Source organism: Podarcis muralis, chromosome 17, assembly GCF_964188315.1.
Source record: "Podarcis muralis chromosome 17, rPodMur119.hap1.1, whole genome shotgun sequence".
NCBI lineage: Eukaryota > Metazoa > Chordata > Lepidosauria > Squamata > Lacertidae > Podarcis > Podarcis muralis.
In genome coordinates this window covers 4051116-4069722 of record NC_135671.1, presented here as the reverse complement: position 1 = coordinate 4069722, position 18607 = coordinate 4051116, and the positions used below count along the sequence as shown (strand labels likewise).

The 18607-nt window shown below is 47.8% G+C and overlaps 2 protein-coding genes and 1 non-coding gene across 5 annotated transcripts in view; 2 read left to right on the top strand and 1 right to left on the bottom strand.

Annotated features, from left to right (window-relative positions):
- Positions 1-3421: 3421 nt before the first annotated feature.
- On the bottom strand, positions 3422-6895 carry MRPL51 (mitochondrial ribosomal protein L51). The gene is made up of 3 exons (XM_077921570.1): positions 6716-6895; positions 4607-4714; positions 3422-3804 (listed from the first exon to the last, which is right to left on the bottom strand). Exons 1-3 carry the CDS (start codon positions 6801-6803, stop codon positions 3608-3610), a joined length of 393 nt encoding a protein of 130 aa, XP_077777696.1. The 5' UTR covers positions 6804-6895; the 3' UTR covers positions 3422-3607.
- A 243-nt stretch (positions 6896-7138) lies between these two features.
- NCAPD2 (non-SMC condensin I complex subunit D2) overlaps positions 7139-18607 on the top strand; it is a 30885-nt gene continuing 19416 nt past the window's right edge. Inside the window, exons 1-11 of one of the 3 annotated variants that reach the window (XM_077921569.1) lie at positions 7139-7169; positions 11170-11245; positions 12409-12467; positions 12910-13091; positions 14055-14188; positions 14479-14606; positions 14760-14883; positions 14959-15106; positions 16281-16478; positions 17660-17794; positions 18348-18432. In XM_077921569.1, coding sequence (XP_077777695.1) covers positions 12458-12467; positions 12910-13091; positions 14055-14188; positions 14479-14606; positions 14760-14883; positions 14959-15106; positions 16281-16478; positions 17660-17794; positions 18348-18432 — 1144 coding nt within the window. In that variant the 5' untranslated portion in view covers positions 7139-7169; positions 11170-11245; positions 12409-12457. Of the gene's footprint in view, positions 7170-9053; positions 9336-11169; positions 11246-12408; positions 12468-12909; positions 13092-14054; positions 14189-14478; positions 14607-14746; positions 14884-14958; positions 15107-16280; positions 16479-17659; positions 17795-18347; positions 18433-18607 lie in introns of those variants that run through there. The other 2 variants (XM_028711870.2, XM_028711871.2) reach the window with 2 other exon arrangements.
- On the top strand, positions 12517-12834 carry LOC114588218 (small nucleolar RNA U85). Its single transcript, XR_003704423.2, has one exon. It is a non-coding gene; the product is annotated as a small nucleolar RNA U85 (small nucleolar RNA).

Below are 18607 nucleotides of genomic sequence, written 5' to 3'. Positions count from 1 at the left end.
ATCTTGAGTCTGAACAGAGCTAAATCAGACATGATATTTTTATTCAGACAGACTAAATTTCATTTTTTTTTTCTATAGCTGATGCTTCATTTCACCTAGTAATGTTATTGACTGTGCACTTAATTTTGTTACACTCAAAATAATGGTTAAAAATTGTGATTTTTTTTTAATGCAGAAAAGTGGCTTATAAAATATTAAATACATAAACTACCTGATCCCTTGATGACCAGTTTATTCTTTATATTATTTATTGTGTTACTAATATTGTATTATTCAAAAAATAATGGCTGGCTTCAGGTTTATTAGTATTATATTCAGGTGAGACCATTGATAGAAATATGTATTCTAATCTCAAACAAAAGACAAGGCTGACTTCTTTGGGAGGGCATTGTTTTTTGACACTGGTCTTCAGGACGCATTATAACTTAATTCTGTTTCCCTCCTGAAGTGCTTTTAAGTAACACGGCAGCCAGTGTTGCATCTGGAATGGTTCTGAACTATTTTACGCAGCCAAATTAGTTTGCCATTTTATGAATGCTCCCTGCATGTTTGAATTCCCTTCCCTGGTTCCCTGTGAAGAGTGCTACTGCTCTGTATCACATTTTTGGGAATAGCCTTGCCTATTCCCAAGTCCATCTTAAGACTGATGACAGAAACCCTGACAGAAAAGTGTTTACAACACAATCACATCCTGTCAAACAGGGTGATATGCAAAGATTTCATGAGGCACTTTGATGTGATCAGTAATGCTATTATTACAACTTACAAGCAATTCATACTTTATGTGACAGACATGTCCAGCATTCCTCTTAAAGACAATGACAATCTATTGTTATGCAAGGCGCTCACAAGAATGAAAAGTAGAAGAGGGATTTGGCTCATTCTCCCCCCCCCCTTTCTAGGACTTCAGCTGTGAATTAAATTGGCTGCTGTTGCATTGCACCATGCAAAAGGCACCACTGCTGATCACTCACATGGCTTTTACTGTGGCCCTAAGCCCTCTTGCGGGTGGCGTTGTGGGTAAAAGCCTCAGCGCCTAGGACTTCCCGATCGAAAGGTCGGCGGTTTGAATCCCCGCGGCGGGGTGCGCTCCCGTTGTTCGGTCCCAGCGCCTGCCAACCTAGCAGTTTGAAAGCACCCCCGGGTGCAAGTAGATAAATAGGGACCGCTTTCTAGCGGGAAGGTAAACGGCGTTTCCATGTGCGGCTCTGGCTCGCCAGAGCAGCGATGTCACGCTGGCCACGTGACCCAGAAGTGTCTCCGGAAAGCGCTGGCCCCCGGCCTCTTGAGTGAGATGGGCACACAACCCCAGAGTCTGGCAAGACTGGCCCGTACGGGCAGGGGTACCTTTACCTTTACCTTAAACCCTCTCCTAGGGTGTATGGTGTGCTAAGGGAGGGGTAGTACCTCTGGTGGGGACACACTGTGCTCCTTCTGGGATAGTTTTCCACCTTTGGTCCTCACCTTGCACTCAGCTCTCACCTGTGGCTGTCAGCAGGCAACAGCGGCCGCACCCCAGGAATGATGGGGTTGAGCCAGGCAAAAGCTACAGTCAGGCAAAGAATAATAGATACCAAGAGACAACAGGGCGGCTCTAGGTGCCCCGACTATAAAATTAGAGAAATAAAAAGATAAAGCCGCACCGGCAGCATATCTCTTCTTTCTCGTATCTAAACATGCAAGAAGGGCCTTTACACTCGCCAGAAGCTTGGCTCTGCCCTCGTCGGTCCTGGAAGGAGCCTTTAAAAAAGTCCCATATGCTCAGAGACTTTGCGTCTGTTCTTTGGGAGAGATAGGAAGCCCAGAACACTTGTTGTTTAGATGTCCCTTTTATGAAGAGGCACGTAGGAAGACCATTGATCCCCTGCTGGCGAGGCTCACCGACCTCCCGGAAAAGCAAAAATTCGACCTTTTCCTGTTAGGCAAAGATCAGAAGACGACCTGGATGGTCGCCAGATTCTGTGTACAGATCTGTAGGTGCAGACCATCTCCCAACTCAAACTAGTTTGTTAGGAAAATCCCCAAACTCTGTTCCATGGGTGACTCTGGGTCAACTCCCTGCGGTAGTTTACTGTTGTACATTGTTTTTAAATTTATTGTTGTACATTGTTTTAATTGTTTGTATTTCTTCTGTGACTGTACCCCCAAGTGTGTTTTATAAGCTGGTCTCCGACCGTAATAAATTATCTATCTATCCCAGGAATGACTTAGACTGGCTGGCTAAACCAGGTGAGGGTAGCCGATGGGTCTCAAACCCTCAGTGAGTTATGGAGATCCCCTGCATGTGAAAACAGGCTCCGGCAGATTGAGCGGACGAGACCAAGAGTGGATCCAATGGTCAAGAAGGCAGTTTCAGCACATGATGTGGGAAGTGAGGGGCAGATGGGGCCTGTCAACCTGGGAAAGCAGCCCATCTAAAAGGAAAACTCTGATCCTAAAACTCAGCTTCCTTGCAGGATATCTTCGAGAGAAGAAAGGGCTAAAGAGTAAACCCTACACAGATCCTTAGCGGAGTCCCTAAAGCGGTTGGATGGCACCTTGTACACCTCCTTCCAGCAAGTCCTACAGCCAAGCTGGTGCCAAAGGTATTCCTCTGCTTTCCTTTGGACAACATCAGCAAGTCCCAGGACCTCCATATACGCTGCCCAGGCTTGAGGTGATATGTTTGACACACTAACCCCTACAGTCATACCTTGGAAGTCGAACGGAATCCGTTCCAGAAGTCCGTTCAACTTCCAAAACCTTCCTGCAGCCAACCGGAAGCTGCGGAAGCCCAGCTGGACGTTCGGGTTCCAAAGAACGTTCGCAAACTGGAACACTCACTTCTGGGTTTGCGGCATTGGGGAGCCAAAACGTCCAAGGCATTTGGAATCCAAGGTGCAACTATACGCCACATTGGCTTCCTAGAGTACTTCTGCTATGGGGCAGCTATATAAATCAAGTAGGTAAATAAATAGGAGGAAAGCAAGGTGTCACTTAGAGAAGGATCTGAACTGTTTTCCTTGAAGCTTGAATTCGTTTTATTCTGGATTGTTCTGTTTTATGTTCTAATGTGTTGTAAACCGCTTTGAGATGATTTTCTCTTTAATGGAATAAAATAATAATAATAATTCATTGGGGGGGGAATGGCACCTAAATATTCCATTGTGATGACAGTGACCTAGGTTTAAGCTGCCATTTGACAATCAGCTTATATATCTGAGTTTCTAATAAGGCCTTTCTCCATACCCTCCTCAACTGCTTTGGCATGGATGACGGATGGGGGGAAATGTGTGTAGCAACTTCTGGTTTTTGCATGGTTGGAATGTAGCCCACATTACGAAGTGGTGCCACCCATCACTAGCTTGTATGCCCCTTCCCAATATCTCTACTAGGACATGTAGCCCTTGGACTGAAAAAAAGTCACAGCAGTACACTCACAATGGGACATTAATACATTGTACAGGAATACATTGGTAGATGAAGTGGCATACAATGGAAACATAATCAGAATAAGATCATTAGAACAGCTTTCCACATCCACAGTTCTCTTTGGAGCCCTAATAACGTGAGCAAATATTTTGCACCATGTTCTTCGGGACAGATGCTCGCGAACGAGGAGCTGCTCTCAGCGATGCTTCCCAGTGCGGTTATAACGCCTGTACAAATATCTAATCCTCTTGTTCAGGTTGTGGTAATCATCCACGAACATTCGGTCACCCACCATTTTCTTTTTGCGGATGCATCTCTGAAGTTCATTCCCCCGCCAGCCGCGTAACCATTTGGGGCCGTTAATCAGGTCCCTGGGGTGTGCCTTAAAGTCCCCTAAAAAGAGAGAAAGAGATACAATAGACATAAAAAAAGAGGTCAGCCGTGGGGCTGTAGGCCAAATAGCCAGACATTGTCCCCCTTCCTCTTTTGCACACGCCTCCCAAGGCACCCATGCTACCCTGCCAACCTCCTGAGCACGAAAGTAATAATAAAACTGCTGTCAGCGACTGGCAGGAGCTGGAGTCTGACCCGCGGCAGGGGGGTCAGTGGTTTGGGGGGAACTATATTGGCTAGGGGGCAAGAGTCGGGAGGCAGGGGAAGCTTCGGAGCTGCAGGATGGAGCACAGGATGGGTTGAAAGAACAGGAGGAAGAGGCAGGTCAGGTAAGTGCAGGGCCCATGTGCTTCTCCACCCTCTCATGCACCACTGTCTCCCAGCACCAGGAGAGGACTGAAAAGGGAGGAGCAGAGGCAGTTGCCATGCAGGCAGAGTCTTGGGCTGTGAAGGGGGTAGGTACATAAAGTGGTGGAGGGGGAGTGTTAAGTATTATCCTTGACAATAAAGAGTTAACTATCTGCCGTGTGCATTCCTTCAGTTGGGAAGCACTCCTAACAAATACCTATTAACAGATAAACATGTCTTTCCCTTACTGCTTGTCACCAAACGCCAGCATATCTCCCTGAGAGTGAGGCTTTCATGTTAGCTCCCTTCCCCCTCCCTCAAAAACCAATGGGTCGAGGGACCCTCCAGAGCAGATTGGGGAACTGTGGAGGGCTGCAGGGTGGGGAGGAGAGGAAGAGAAAGTTGCACGCTGCCCGATTTATCTGTTCAGTAACTCTGCATTCCCAATATTTACCCAGAATGCCAATATTGTCATAGACTCCAAACAGCGCTCGTTTCTCTGTCCATCGATCAACTGGTTTAGGGCGGGGGGGCTCCCTCACACGCATTTGGTTAGGGATTCCTGGAAGAGAAAAAGTGACCAGAAATGGTAGGTCTGTCATTGTAAAAACTCCACCTTTGGGATCTGTTCATTATGTACCCGCCTTGGAAATTCTCACATTGCATATGTCCAAAAATACTACTTACTCAGATTTAGATGTGGGCAACTTGGGATCAAGCCCCACCCATGCTAATAAAATAATAATCATCATAATTTATTATTTTCTCCTGCCAACCTAGCAGTTCGAAAGCACGTCAAAGTGCAAGTAGAGAAATAGGTACCGCTCCAGCAGGAAGGTAAACGGCGTTTCCGTGCGCTGCTCTGGTTCGCCAGAAGCGGCTTATTCATGCTGGCCACATGACCCGGAAGCTGTACGCCGGCTCCCTCGGCCAATAAAGCGAGATGAGCACTGCAACCCCAGAGTCGGTCACGACTGGACCTAATGGTCAGGGGTCCCTTTACCTAATTTATTATTTATACCCCGCCAATCTGGCTGGGTTTCCCCAACCACTCTGGGCAGCTCCCAATCAAATATTAAAAACACAATACAGCATTAAACATTAAAAACTTCCCTAAACAGGGCTGCCTTCAGATGTCTTTTAAAAGTAGGATAGTTGCTTATTTCTTTGACATCTGATGGGAGAGTGTTCCATGGGGCAGGCGCTACTACCAAGAAGTCCCACTGCCTGGTTCCCTGTAACCTCACTTCTTGCAGTGAGGGAACTGCCAGAAGGCCCTGGGAGCTGGACCTCAGTGTCTGGGCTGAATGATGGGGTTAGAAACGCTCCTTCATGTATACTGGGCCGAGGCCATTTATGGCTTTAAAGGTCAGCACCAACACATTGATTTGTGCTCGGAAACGTACTGGGAGCCAACGGATGTCTCTCAGGACCGGTGTTATATGGTCCCAGCAGCCACTCCCAGTCACCAGTCTAGCTGCCGCATTCTGGATTAATTGCAGTTTTCGAGTCACCTTCAAAGGTAGCCCCACGTAGAGCGCACTGCAGAAGTCTAAACAGGAGATAACTAGAGCATCCACCACTCTGGCAAGACAGTCTATGGGCAGGTAGGGTCTCAATCTGCGTACCAGATGGAGCTGGTAGACAGCTGCCCTGGACACAGAACTGACCTGCGCCTCCATGGACGGCTGTGAGTCCAAAATGACTCCCAGGCTGCGCACCTGGTCCTTCAGGGGCACAGCTACAGCATTCAGGACCAGGGAGTCCTCCACACCCGCCTGCCCCCTCAAAACAGTACTTCTGTCTTGTCAGAATTCAACCTCAATCTGTTAGCCGCCATCCATCCTCCAACCACCTCTATATATATACTGTGTATATATATATATATATATATATATATATATATATATATATGGAAAACACACACACATATAAATTAGTTTTTCATTTAATAATATACAATCACATCCTTATTAACAACTTTACCTCTCTGGCTCCTTAGAGCCCCTCGACTTCCTTCCCTCCCGCCTCATGGCTTTCAAAATTAACCTTTATATGACTGCATTTTATACGTTTTCCAATTCTAGTTATGCTCATTACAAAACACCTCAAAAGTTAAATAAATATAAAAAGGGAGAGAATTTCTCATTACAAGTCTTCAGACAACCCTGCTAGTGATGTTACTTGATTACAATAATCTTTCAAATATATAAATTTACTCCAGTCCTTTTGGAATACGGTGGTACCTCGGGTTAAGTACTTAATTCGTTCCGGAGGTCCGTTCTTAACCTGAAACTGTCCTTAACCTGAAGCACCACTTTAGCTAATGGAGCCTCCTGCTGCTGCCGCGCCGCCGGAGCACGATTTCGGTTCTCATCCTGAAGCAAAGTTCTTAACCCGGGGTACTATTTCTGGGTTAGCAGAGTCTGTAACCTGAAGCGTATGTAACCCAAGGTACCACTGTACTGTAATGGGAACTACGGCGGCATGGCTCCGGTGACGTCATCTCCAGGCGACGCCCCCCCAACCGCAGCTACTTCTCCGCGCAGACGGGCTGACTCACCCGAACTGAACGGCCGGCTCACTCCCGGAGCGAGGAAACTGCGGCCCAACAAGCCCCGCGCGGCTGACAAGAGCAGCGCCGCCGCCATGGAGATCCCGAGTTACTAAACCGCTTCAGAGAAGCATAGCGGCCTCACGAGTCAACTTCCGCCATCTTGGGACCTTCCCAGAATGCATCGCTTCCTCACAACTTCCGGTCAAGGGTTTTCTTTTCTTTTTAAACGGGAAGTGAATGAAATTACCATAGAGCTAGGAAAAGGAAAAAATGGCAAGCCAAACTGGATTGCTTGTTTAGGGGCTGAATAAAAGGGGCTAAAAAAAGAAACAAAGCACTCTTTAAATAAATTAGTTTTTTTTGGGGGGGGAGTGAGCTGCTTAAAGAAATCAGTGAAGAAATTCGGGATTTTATCATGACTTCGAATGGATTACAGTATCTCCCTACCTAGAAGGAAAAGGTAGCAGAGAAGACTTGAGCTCAGCCTTTTTTCAAACGTGCGTCATATTTTGCATGCTTAATTGGTTGTTGCTTACAAACATTCATTGAAATGTTATGATAATTCAGCTGCGATCGGGGAGGGGCGTTTTAACTGACAGTAGCCTGTGGGTAGGTTATACCTCCAGTGCAGTTCACTGTGGATATAGCAGGTTAAAAGGTGGGCTGGTGATTAGACTCTCCCAGCCCCCGGGGGCCGCCCTCCTCCCTCGCGCAACCGCAGCGTTCCCGCCCGGGGAGGCGGCGCCCCCAGGAGAGGCGGCAGCAGCAGCCGCGCGCGGCCCGGGCTCCCCTCGCCGGCCGCGGGAGCCAAGGCGCGCGATAATTTTTTAAATTATTGGGGGGGGCGGAGCCCCCCCAATAAAATTTTTGAGGGGGCTCGGGCCCCCTCAGGCCCCATGGGGTCGGCGCCTATGTTTGGGACTCTTACGAACCAAAAATCCTCCAGGTATCTGTAACCTGTCACGTCCTTAATTTGCAATCCAACAGATCCTGTGCTTAGTTCTATGCAGAAACATTGAGCGTTACTGATTTGCACGGAGTCGTATTATACATTTAAGATGTCGAAGTGGAATGCAGAGCCTTATCGAAAAGAAGAAAGAAAATGTTGGCGAAAGAGTTGTGGTGACTTATATTCCAATGAAAGCTGTCAAATAAAAGTGTCATTCTGCAATGTTTCCATGTGGTGATGGTGGATGGAAAGAAACCACGTTCAGTCGGTTTTGCAGAGTCTAAGTTGTAACATAGCTGTCAACTTTTCCCTTTTCTTGTGAGGAATCCTATTCGGAATAAGGGAATTTCCCTTTTAAAAAAGGGAAACGTTGACAGCTATGTGTACAGAAAGTATTGGGGGTCCATATAGGAACGGTGCCCGTACTTGCGAGATCCAGCTTCGAAAAGGTTTGCTCCCCAGAGATTTCAGTATTTTGCTGCCACTAATTTAGCCACAGTTGACGATGAGCGCATAATGAGACCTTTATAGGTTATGTACCTCGATTCTGTGGGGCAAAGTAGGATCAGCAAGGCCGGTTTCATTCCTCATTTGAACGTGATCTGATTAATTGTATCCAGTGCTCTTTTTTTCTTTTAAAATGTTTAGAGGTGCAGAGCCTGGGGCTTGCCGATCAGAAGGTCGGAGGTTCGAATCCCTGCGACAGGGTGAGCTCCCGTTGCTCAGTCCCTGCTCCTGCCAACCTAGCAGTTCGAAAGCACTTCAAAGTGCAAGTAGATAAATAGGTACCACTCCAGCGGGAAGGTAAACAGCGTTTCCGTGCTTCTCTGGTTCGCCAGAAGCAGCTTAGTCATGCTGGCCACATGACCTGTACGCTGGCTCCCTCGGCCAGTAAAGCGAGAAGAGCACCGCAACCCCAGAGTCAGTCACGACTGGACCTAATGGTCAGGGGTCCCTTTACCTTACATTTTCCTACTGATATGGAAATACTGCCCCTCAATGAGGCCAAACTTAGATTCACAAAATGTTTAGGGGTATGCGTCCCCGTCCCCCCCCCCCCGAAAAAAACAGTGATTGTGTCACTCAATAAGGGAACCAGAGGAACGACTATATTTCAGTAGTCGTAAAAAGAAGAGACGACTCTCCTCCGCTGAAGAAACTTAACGCCAAAGGCAACCTAAAAGTTCCGTCTCGGAAGTATCGGGTACTTTCACATCTCTATGCTTTTTGCTAAGCTCTAATTGGAATTTTGGGCCGTTAGAGAACCTCGCCCTCTGCACGTGATTGGGGCGGCCGGGCTCAGCGTCGTGATTGGGCGAGCGGGTGGCGTTCGAAGTGGCGGCGCGCATTTCGTCTTCTCCGTCTCTTATTGGGCGGCGGGTGCGGGTGCGCGCGCGCTGGGGTGCTTCGTTCGGTGCTTCCCGCGCTTTTCCCCCCATTCGCTGAGGCGCGGCCGGCGGGCCGGTCGTGTTCCGAGGTCTGCTCCGCGGGTCTCTCTCTCCTCCTGAGGGGATTCTTTTTCCGAAGCGGCCATGGCCGACGCTCCTCCGCCCGCGGCCCCCTCGTGGGAGTTCAGCCTGCCCTTGTCGCCCGCCGACTTGCTCCGCGGCGCGGGGCCCTCGCAGTACGTGGTGCAGGAGGTGCTGCCCCCGAAGCAGCTCCCGGGGCAGCTGGCAGGTGGGTAGGAGGCGGGCGCTGACGTCGCCGGGGATCGGGGCGGGCCTACTCGGGAGTAAGGCTCCCTCCCGCCTTCGTCTGAGCCGGGCTTACTCCCGAGTAACCGTGCAGCCTGAGAGGCCGTGTGGGTGTGGATGTCGAGGTCTCTTCCCAGATAAAGCAGGCGGACTGCATGAGAATCACAGAATTGTGAGTGTGATTAGAGTGTAATTAGAATAGGAAAACGTACAAAATGCAATGGTATAAAGGTTAATTTTGAAAGCCATGAGGCGGGAGGGAAGGAAGTTGATAGGCTCTAAAGAGCCAGGACGGTAAAGTGGACATTGAGGATGTGAATGTATATAACTAAATAGAAAATAAAGAAAAATTATATATATATATTTTTAAAAGAAAACCACCATTTTATAATTCAAAACGGGAAAAATAAATACAGTAAATGAATGTTCACAAAATGTTTAGGGGTATGCGTACTTATGCATCACCCCCCAGGAAAAAAGCACTGATTACCTGACTGCGACCCCCTTGTCACATATAAAACAGCCTTGGCAAAAGCCGCTAAAGTGATTTGTCACATAAAAGGAAATGTAGATTGTGCAGGGGATTCATTAATTTGATTTATTGTAAATGGATGCTTGTTTTTAGATCTTTCTTAATAGGTTTTATTGGGTTTGGTGCTTTTGTAACTGGATTTGTAATGCCTTTTAGTCAAATACAATAAATGACTGGTTGATTAAAAAGAGAGAGAGAATCACAGAATTGTAGACAACCCCGACCAGAGAAGAATGGCAAATCAAGTTGATGGACTGTGCTGAAATGGCAAAATTAACTGGGAAGCTCAGAAACCAAGAAGACAATTTTTGTCTGCCTCCCCACCCCCATGCAGAGCGTTTCCTATCAGAAGTGCCAATACTACCACCACTAAATCAATAGGACACACATACACACCATCCACTGTTCTGTAAAAACACCTTAATCCTGATTTTATTTTATTCTTTAGTAGATTTACAAAAAGAAAAACACACACCAATAAAGAAATTAGAAGGGGGCAATATTAGACGTGGGTGCACAAAGCATTTTTTTTTTATTTAAAAAAGACTCCTTGCGCTCCGCTCCCCTTTTATTCTTGCCCCTCAGAGCTGGCACATCACATGGGCCTGGGCCTTGGTAGTGGCACAGCCTCTCCTCACCTGCTCTCCAGCAGCCGCTATGAGCTGCCTAGGGGAGGGAACTGTCAGCGGCAGCCATGGAGGCAACAGGATGTTCCCTCGCAGCCACCGCTCTGGACAAGTGTTGGCTCAACATCCTCTCTGAGCTCAGTGGCAGTAGCTGACATCCATCTATCTTGGGAGACAGTGGAGGAATTTGCCTTTGGGGGTGAGGTCAAGCTATTGGAAAGTTGCAGCGTCTGCAGTGGCTGTGGAGACCAATACAGGAAATACATGCTTTGTGGCAGGTGAAGGCATCTAGTTATTTTGCTGCAGATGCACCATGGTCTTTCTTATCACTGTACTGCAGCACTGGCAGGGGAAATAGGGACATTCCAGGATCAAATCAAGCTGGGATGGCTGTCCCTGGAAAATTGGGACACTTGACGGGTATGCTTTTGTGGCTAATAGCTGTTAATAGATCTGTCTTCTGTGAATGAGTCCAATCCCTTTTTAAAGCTATCAGAACTAGAGCTGAACCAGCTTTGCTCCGTTGTTTACTTTCAACATTATTCTGATGCCGAACAGCATTAAGGGCAGTAATTAGAAGTACACTGATTTAATTCACAATGAGTCATATATGAAATTTGGCTCTCACGTGTGGTTTCTCTCTGTCTCTCTCTCTGCAGCATTTCGGACAGTTTTCCGCACACAAGGAGCTCTTGCTATCCTGCAGCATTTTGATACAGTGTACAGTATCCTACAGTGAGTTTGCATGCTCAGAAGCACTATTGCTATTATTTGAAAGAGCTCAGCCTTTTGGGGTTGAGAGTCCCTGGGGCCCTTTCTTAATGGTAATGCAGCTCCTCAGTATAGTAAAGGTAAAGGTACCCCTGCCCTTACGGGCCAGTCTTGACAGACTCTAGGGTTGTGTGCCCATCTCACTCAAGAGGCCGGGGGCCAGCGCTGTCCGGAGACACTTCCGGGTCACGTGGCCAGCATGACATCGCTGCTCTGGCGAGCCAGAGCCACACACGGAAACGCTGTTTACCTTCCCACTAGTAAGCGGTCCCTATTTATCTACTTGCACCCGGGGGTGCTTTCGAACTGCTAGGTTGGCAGGCGATGGGACCGAGCAACGGGAGCGCACCCCGCTGCGGGGATTCGAACCGCCGACCTTTCGATCGGCAAGCCCTAGGCGCTGAGGCTTTTACCCACAGCGCCACCCGCGTCCCTTGCTCCTCAGTATACCAAGGAACAAAGTGGCCTCACAGCATAGGAGAGGGCTGTCAGGAGTGATCATGTCAATGGCCCTGCAAGTCTCACCATTCCATCATAAGACTAGTGCCTCAGTAGGATCACCTGCTCTATCCACTGGGGAGGAAACCTAGAGCAGTTAGGAATAAGATACCTTCCGTCTGCAGGGGTGGGCTATCCTAACTAGTCCCCCACCCTTGCAGCGGAGAATTGTCACTGTAAATCCAAACCTCACCTGTAAGCGGACTGCCCATTGCAACAAGGTGATGACCACTCCGCCTATTTTCAGACTGCCACCCTCCCCAAAGTGCACAGACTAAATGGAAGGTGTGCTCTGCTCAGTGCCTTGGACCAATGACCATTTGAGAAAGACCACTGGAGGCTGAGAACTCCCAAGCTGGATCCTAAGTGAAGTCATCCAAAACCCCTGTTCTGGGTTTCTCCAGCATCACACCTGAGACAACCTCAGCCAGGGAGGCTGTAAAGCAGTAGTGTGGGTGGTACACCAGTAGCATTCCTAACCGGTCTCTGACCCAACAGCAGATGCAGGCCTTGCATTACATAATGTACTTTAAAAGCATGTCTTAGGAGCTGGGGTCACTGAATGCAGTTCTGAACTGAACCTGGCTCTTGCTTTCCCCTTCTTTGAACTTCACATCTCTCTCCGGCAGCCACTTCAGAACTGTAGATGCTGCTCTCAAAGAAGATGCGCTAGAACTGATGATGAAAGGTGAGTGAGGCCCCTTGGCGTCATAGAAAGTGTAGCTTCTTTTTTGGCAGCTTTATGATGCTATCAAGGCAAATGTGACTTCATTGGCAGGCTGCTCCCTCAGCCCATTCCCCTTATAGAGGTCTGTAATCTTGGTGGTCAGTGCAAAGCTATGTGTGTCCGCTGTAAGGGCAGACCTACAGGACATCCCATTCCTTCTGGCTTCCTCTCTAGAGGAGGCATCCATCTCTTGCAAAGTGTTGCAAGGAGTGGTCAGGGGCATGGACACAAGACAAGCCTAGCGTGCCTGGGTTATGGGTTGCTGGGTGCTGCCAGAGTTATGGCTTTTGAGGCAACATGATCACAAGTCTTTGGTAATCTGAAAGCTGGAGTGGGCTTGTATTTAAGGCAAACATGTGCCAAGAGCATGCCTGGTGATCCATCTCCCCACTTCTCTCCACAGTTGTCGCCAGTCACTCCAGTGCCCTGACAGCCATCATGAGCAATGCTGACCTAGCACCTTCACTTCGTGCTCTTCACCACAATGCTCTCAAGATGAATTGCTACCTACTAGCACGGATGGTGGAGGCTTTTGAAATAGAGTGTGGCAAAAGCAGCCTGGTGGGGCTGGATTCCAAGAAGAAGGTAGAAGGCTGAATCTGAAAACTTGCTGGGCTTAAGATGGCCCTTTAGCGTCTCCACCTCCATCGTTCTGCCCGGACACTGAGGTCCAGCGCCAAGGGCCTTCTGGTGGTTCCCTCGCTGTGAGAAGCCAAGTTACAGGGAACCAGGCAGAGGGCCTTCTCGGTAGTGGCGCCCGCCCTGTGGAACACCCTCCCACCAGATGTCAAAGAGAAAAATACCGTATTTTTTGCTCTATAAGACTCACTTTTTCCCTCCTAAAAAGTAAGGGGAAATGTGTGTGCGTCTTATGGAGCGAATGCAGGCTGCACAGCTATCCCAGAAGCCAGAACAGCAAGAGGGATCGCTGCTTTCGCTGTGCAGCGATCCCTCTTGCTGTTCTGGCTTCTGAGATTCAGAATATATTTTTTTCTTGTTTTCCTCCTCCAAAAACTAGGTGCGTCTTGTGGTCTGGTGCGTCTTTTAGAGCAAAAAATACGGTAACTACCAAACTTTTAGAAGACATCTGAAGGCAGCCCTCTTTAGGGAAGCTTTTAATGTTTAATAGGTTATTGTATTTTAGTGTTTTGTTGGAAGCCGCCCAGAGTGGCTGGGGAAACCCAGCCAGGTGGGCGGGGTATAAAATTATTATTATTATTATTATTATTATTATTATTATTATTATTATTATTAAGATAGTTGCCCCAAAGTCAAATTAAAATCAGTCTTTCAAGTTGTATGATAAAAATAATTGATACATAAAATGTAAGCTGAGAACTTAAATAGGGACATGGCCTTCCACGGCAAGCTCCACCCACTACCACCTTCATGTGTTGTATGGAACATCTGAAGGGGGAAAGACACACACATTCAGCTGCCCAATGTGCATTGATCTTGCGACATGTGGAACCTAATTCGCGAAGGGTTGCTGTGTGTGCTCATTTTTCTCTTCCACTCACACCTGAAGTTGATGCCTTGCTTTAACAGGGTAAGAAGAGCCAGGCTAAAGGCTTTCTCTGGGAGGAGGAAAGGCAACACGTCGTGCAGCTGCTCACACAGTTACTTCAACTGGATCTTCATCGCCTGTGGAACAGTTTTGTAGTGGAGGAAGAGTTTATCAGGTGTGAATGTTGGAGGGGTTGAACAGGAAGCTGTTTCTGGGCAAGGTCTCTGAAAGCATGCTTTCTTACATTGCGGAAGAGTGGCAGGGATCAGTCCGTTTGCGAGGAGGAGGGATTGATTAGGGCAACAAGGTAAACTTGAACTAAGGAAAAATAATTCAGGGGTTTATTTATCACCAGTAATGTGTGTGCCTTCGAGGCTTGCAGTGTTGTGAGTATCCCTCCTATTTCTCTGTTCTCCCCAATATAATCCATATCTGTTCTGATTCCTGTTTTGATTTCCCCTCCAGTTTAGTGACTGGCTGCTGCTACCGCATCCTGGAGAACCCTAGCATTGGCCACCAGAGACATCGGCCTACACGAAATGCAGTGATTCATCTGCTAGGTGTCGTTCTACTTCGTTATGGCCATATGCTGAGTAAGTCTGCTCTTTTCTTTTAGAGCTACCCTAGTGTTTGGCATGATATGGTCCAGCTGCTGATGCTGGTGCACCATAAACCCCTAACCTAAACTTCTCTACCTATCTTCTTATTGAAAATGAGTCTTCTCTTACCGCAGCTATCTTTGGTAGGTGCCACTCTGAAGGTCGTGCAGATGCTTCAGCACTTTGAACACGTAGCTCCAGTGTTTGTGGAGGCTGTGGGTGTGTGGATAAAGGAATATGGAATGAAGAGCATTGTGGGGGAGCTGCTAAGGTGAGAGAGGCTCTTGTCCTTCTTCCCACCCTGTTCTCGGCAGCTTCAGCCACTGACTCTTGGTTCATTGTTCAGGGAAATCGGACAGAAGTGCCCTCAGGAGCTGTCCCGAGACGCCTCAGGGGTGAAGGGCTATGCTGCCTTCCTTGTAGAACTGGCTGGACAAGCACCAGCCATAGTGCTGGCCAACATAAGTGTCCTCCTGCATCACCTGGATGGAGAGGTATTCAATATGCGACCATGTGAAATGTTAAGACTGCACAACTCTCCTTTTGTTTGGCCTGAGATCTTGAGCATATATGGGAGGACCTACTGGCTTATTTAAAGCAAAGAAAGTCACCTGCCCAGCCAGCATCTTGCATCTGTCAAGGCTCTGTTATTTTGTCTGCATCTCTTTGTTTTGGTTGCACCTCAGTAGATTCAGAACCAGTAGCTGGCATCTTTTCCTCTCCTCCCCCCCCCCCCGCCTCCCTTCATATGCCTGCCTTATAACTATACAGTGGGCATTCGGGTTGCGAACGAGATCCGTGCGGGATGCACATCCTCAACTCCCAGCATCACATCTGCACATACGCAGGTTGCAATTTGGCGCTTATGTGCAAAGTGCAGTGTAGCACTTCTGCGCGAAAGCCAGAAGTAACCCGTTCCAGTACTTCTGGGTTTTGGCAGTCCGTAACCCGAAAAAACTTAACCTGAAGCATCTGTAACCCGAGGTATGACTGCACTCAGGTTTCAGGCAAAACATATTGAGCACCCAGACCAGTCTTGTGATTCAGAACCTGCTTTCGAATGGATCATCGGCTTTCCTGAGGCTGCAGAGAAATCACAGAGAGCTGCCCAGAAGAGTTTGGTTCAAATACAAGAATCAGCTCTGTGGTTCTTAGTTCATGAAATCCTTTCTTCTGTGGCATCAGTCCTGCTCATGGTTACTTGGTAATGAGTGGTAGTGGACTCTGATACTTTTTCCAGAGAAAACCTTGTTTGGATCAATGTGCAAGTCGGCCACAACCCTGTGCTGCAGCTAGAACACTAGGGGCACACATGTGCCAGCCCAGAAATGTCTTTCCAGCTATACGAAATGGGATGTGTGTATGGCATCTTAATCCTGTGTCTCTCTAGCTCTGACTCATCAATCATGTCCAAGTATTGCATCAGGATATTCTGGTTTTGGATTGCCTTTCCCTGCAGCTTCTAGCAGTCCATGACAAATAGGCTCAGGCTGGCACAGAGCTGCTGCTGCCGTGGGCATCTAGCCTGCAAGTGCTGCAGAGATGATGCAATTCAACCTGCTTCGTATTGGAAGTTTCCTTGGGACGTTTGCCTCCTCGGCCCCTTGTTTGTGAGATTTTGAAAGCGCCAGGAGAAATGCCCTTCTAAACCATATTGTTGTCCTGCAGAGCTATGGGATGCGCAATGCCATTTTGACTGCTATGGCAGAGGTGTTGCTGCAGGTGCTGAATGGAGAGCAGCTGGAAGAAGCTTCCAAAAACACACGGGATCAATTCCTGGACACCCTGCAGGCGCACACGTGTGATGTCAATAGCTTTGTGCGCAGTCGTGTGCTGCAACTCTTCACCCGAATTGTGCAACAAAAGGTGAGTTGTGAGGGAGGGGGCACTCTTGAGTTCAGCATCCTTTATCAATTCCATACCTCAAAGGGTAGGAGGATAGTTTGCATTGGGAAGTGCCATCTCTCTTGGAGGCTTTTGGTAATTGTAGATTGCGAGGGCTTTGTTCTAGTTTTCCTGTCCTGCCAAGTTTAATTGGCTTGTTTAGGGTTAATTTTTCCTCCCCTCTGCACATCTGCGAGTGGGGTTGTGTCTGCTGAGCATCTAGTCCCCTCCAGCCTTTGGTTCGCCGTATTTTGTCCATCCTCTGCAGTTGAAGAAAGCAGGAAATGGGCGGCCATGTATGCTAGCCGGACCTCCAGGTCCCCTCCTTATGGAAGAGGCTATGAGAATATCCACACCGTTTGTAAACACAGGCATCCCCCCACTTACGCACAATGGGCTTGCGCATGAGCACACATATGTGCCGTACCAGGAAAAAGATAAATAATTCAATTCAAACCTGGACATGGCGGGAGAGAGCTGGGGAGTTTTTGTGGCTCATGAGGAGACCCTCCTTGGAGCCCAGTGTGGGTGGAGGAAGCCCCGAGGATACTGGAGGCACAGTAGTGCTTTATTTAGTCTGCTCAGCCTTCCCGCCTAACAGCTGATGCGTGTGATAGCGCAGCAGCCATTTGTCCTACAGCCTCTTGCTGGCCCAAGAGCTTCAGTTCTAGTTGTGGATATTTATTGATACAGGTTTTTTGTCTGGATTGGAGAGACAGTGGCAGAGAGGGCATTTAAAAGGTGCTTAGAGGGTATCCCCACTTACACGATTTTCACCCAGTACGTAACCCCCACGTACTGAACACTGAAACAATGCAAGATTGGTGGGGGTGGAAAGGTGAGAGGCAGGGCAGTGGGCTTTTCCAGGTCACTCTTCCCAGCCAGGTTTGTAGAGATTTGTCTCGTATCTGGACTTTGACAGAAAATGCTACATGTGATGGCTGGAGAGAGCTGTAGGCCTTCAAGGGAACAGTGCAAGTAGGAACCAGTCTATATTTCAAGGGCAATTATATACATCATACACACGTTTAGGACCAAAAGCAAAATACAGGTTTCTAGTACCACTTAATCAAGGTAACATGGCATTGGTGCCATTTACTGCTTCTACAGTTGTACCTGTTTATAGCCTCTCATCTCTTTCTTTCTTTCCTCCCTGCTTGTAGGCTTTGCCCTTAACTCAGTTCCAGTCTGTAGCATGCTTAGCTGTGGGTCGCCTACAGGACAAATCTGTAAATGTGGTTAAGAATGCAATTCAGCTGCTGGCTGCCTTCCTTTCCAACAATCCTTTCTCCTGTAAGGTAAGCTCTTTATCTCACTTTTTGCTTGGTACACTGACACCCTTTCCTGCCACTATAGACACCCCCTTTCCCAAACTTTGGCTCCTACTCATACACAATTGGATGGAAAAGAAGAGGTAACTCGGTAGATAAATCTTAAACTCAAACTGCATGAAATGTAACATGCGCAAGATAGATCAGAGCATCAAGCGTTTGTCATTATGCCCCTCCTGATAACACACACACACACAAACTTTTTCTGGTGGCTTATTGCCTGCCCCCAATTTCATAAAATACAGGGGGCCACACAGCAGGGGCAGTAACTCTTCATTAGTTAGTTTGGAAGGACTCTTCCTCTGAGTAGCTTATGGGAGCTGACTATGTTTTTAAAACTATTATAAGTTACTTATATCGGCATTTGCTCAGGTAACTCGAACACAATCTAGCTTTTGGATCACATTCCCTTAGATCTCACAAGATTTGGATATGAAATTTGGTGATAGTGGGGGAAGAAGGGGGTTTGGTGGGAGGAGCATGAAATTAGCTGCGTTAACAAGAATTCTTGTGTTCACAGTTAAGCTGCACAGACTTAACTGAGCTGCTTGAGAAAGAGAAGCAGAAACTTCAGGAAATGAAGAGCAAAGGCAGAACCAAAACTGGTAATGTACTTTCCCCTCTGCCGCAGCTCAACGTCTGAGGTGCCCCTGGCTGGGGAGGTGTTGGAAAAGGCAGAAATGGAAAAAGGAAAGGCATGGAGAATAGAAAGGCAAAGTTTGAGACCAGTGGTGAGAGTGGAACACAGGAGAAAAGGCAGAAATCTCCTGGAGACTCGAA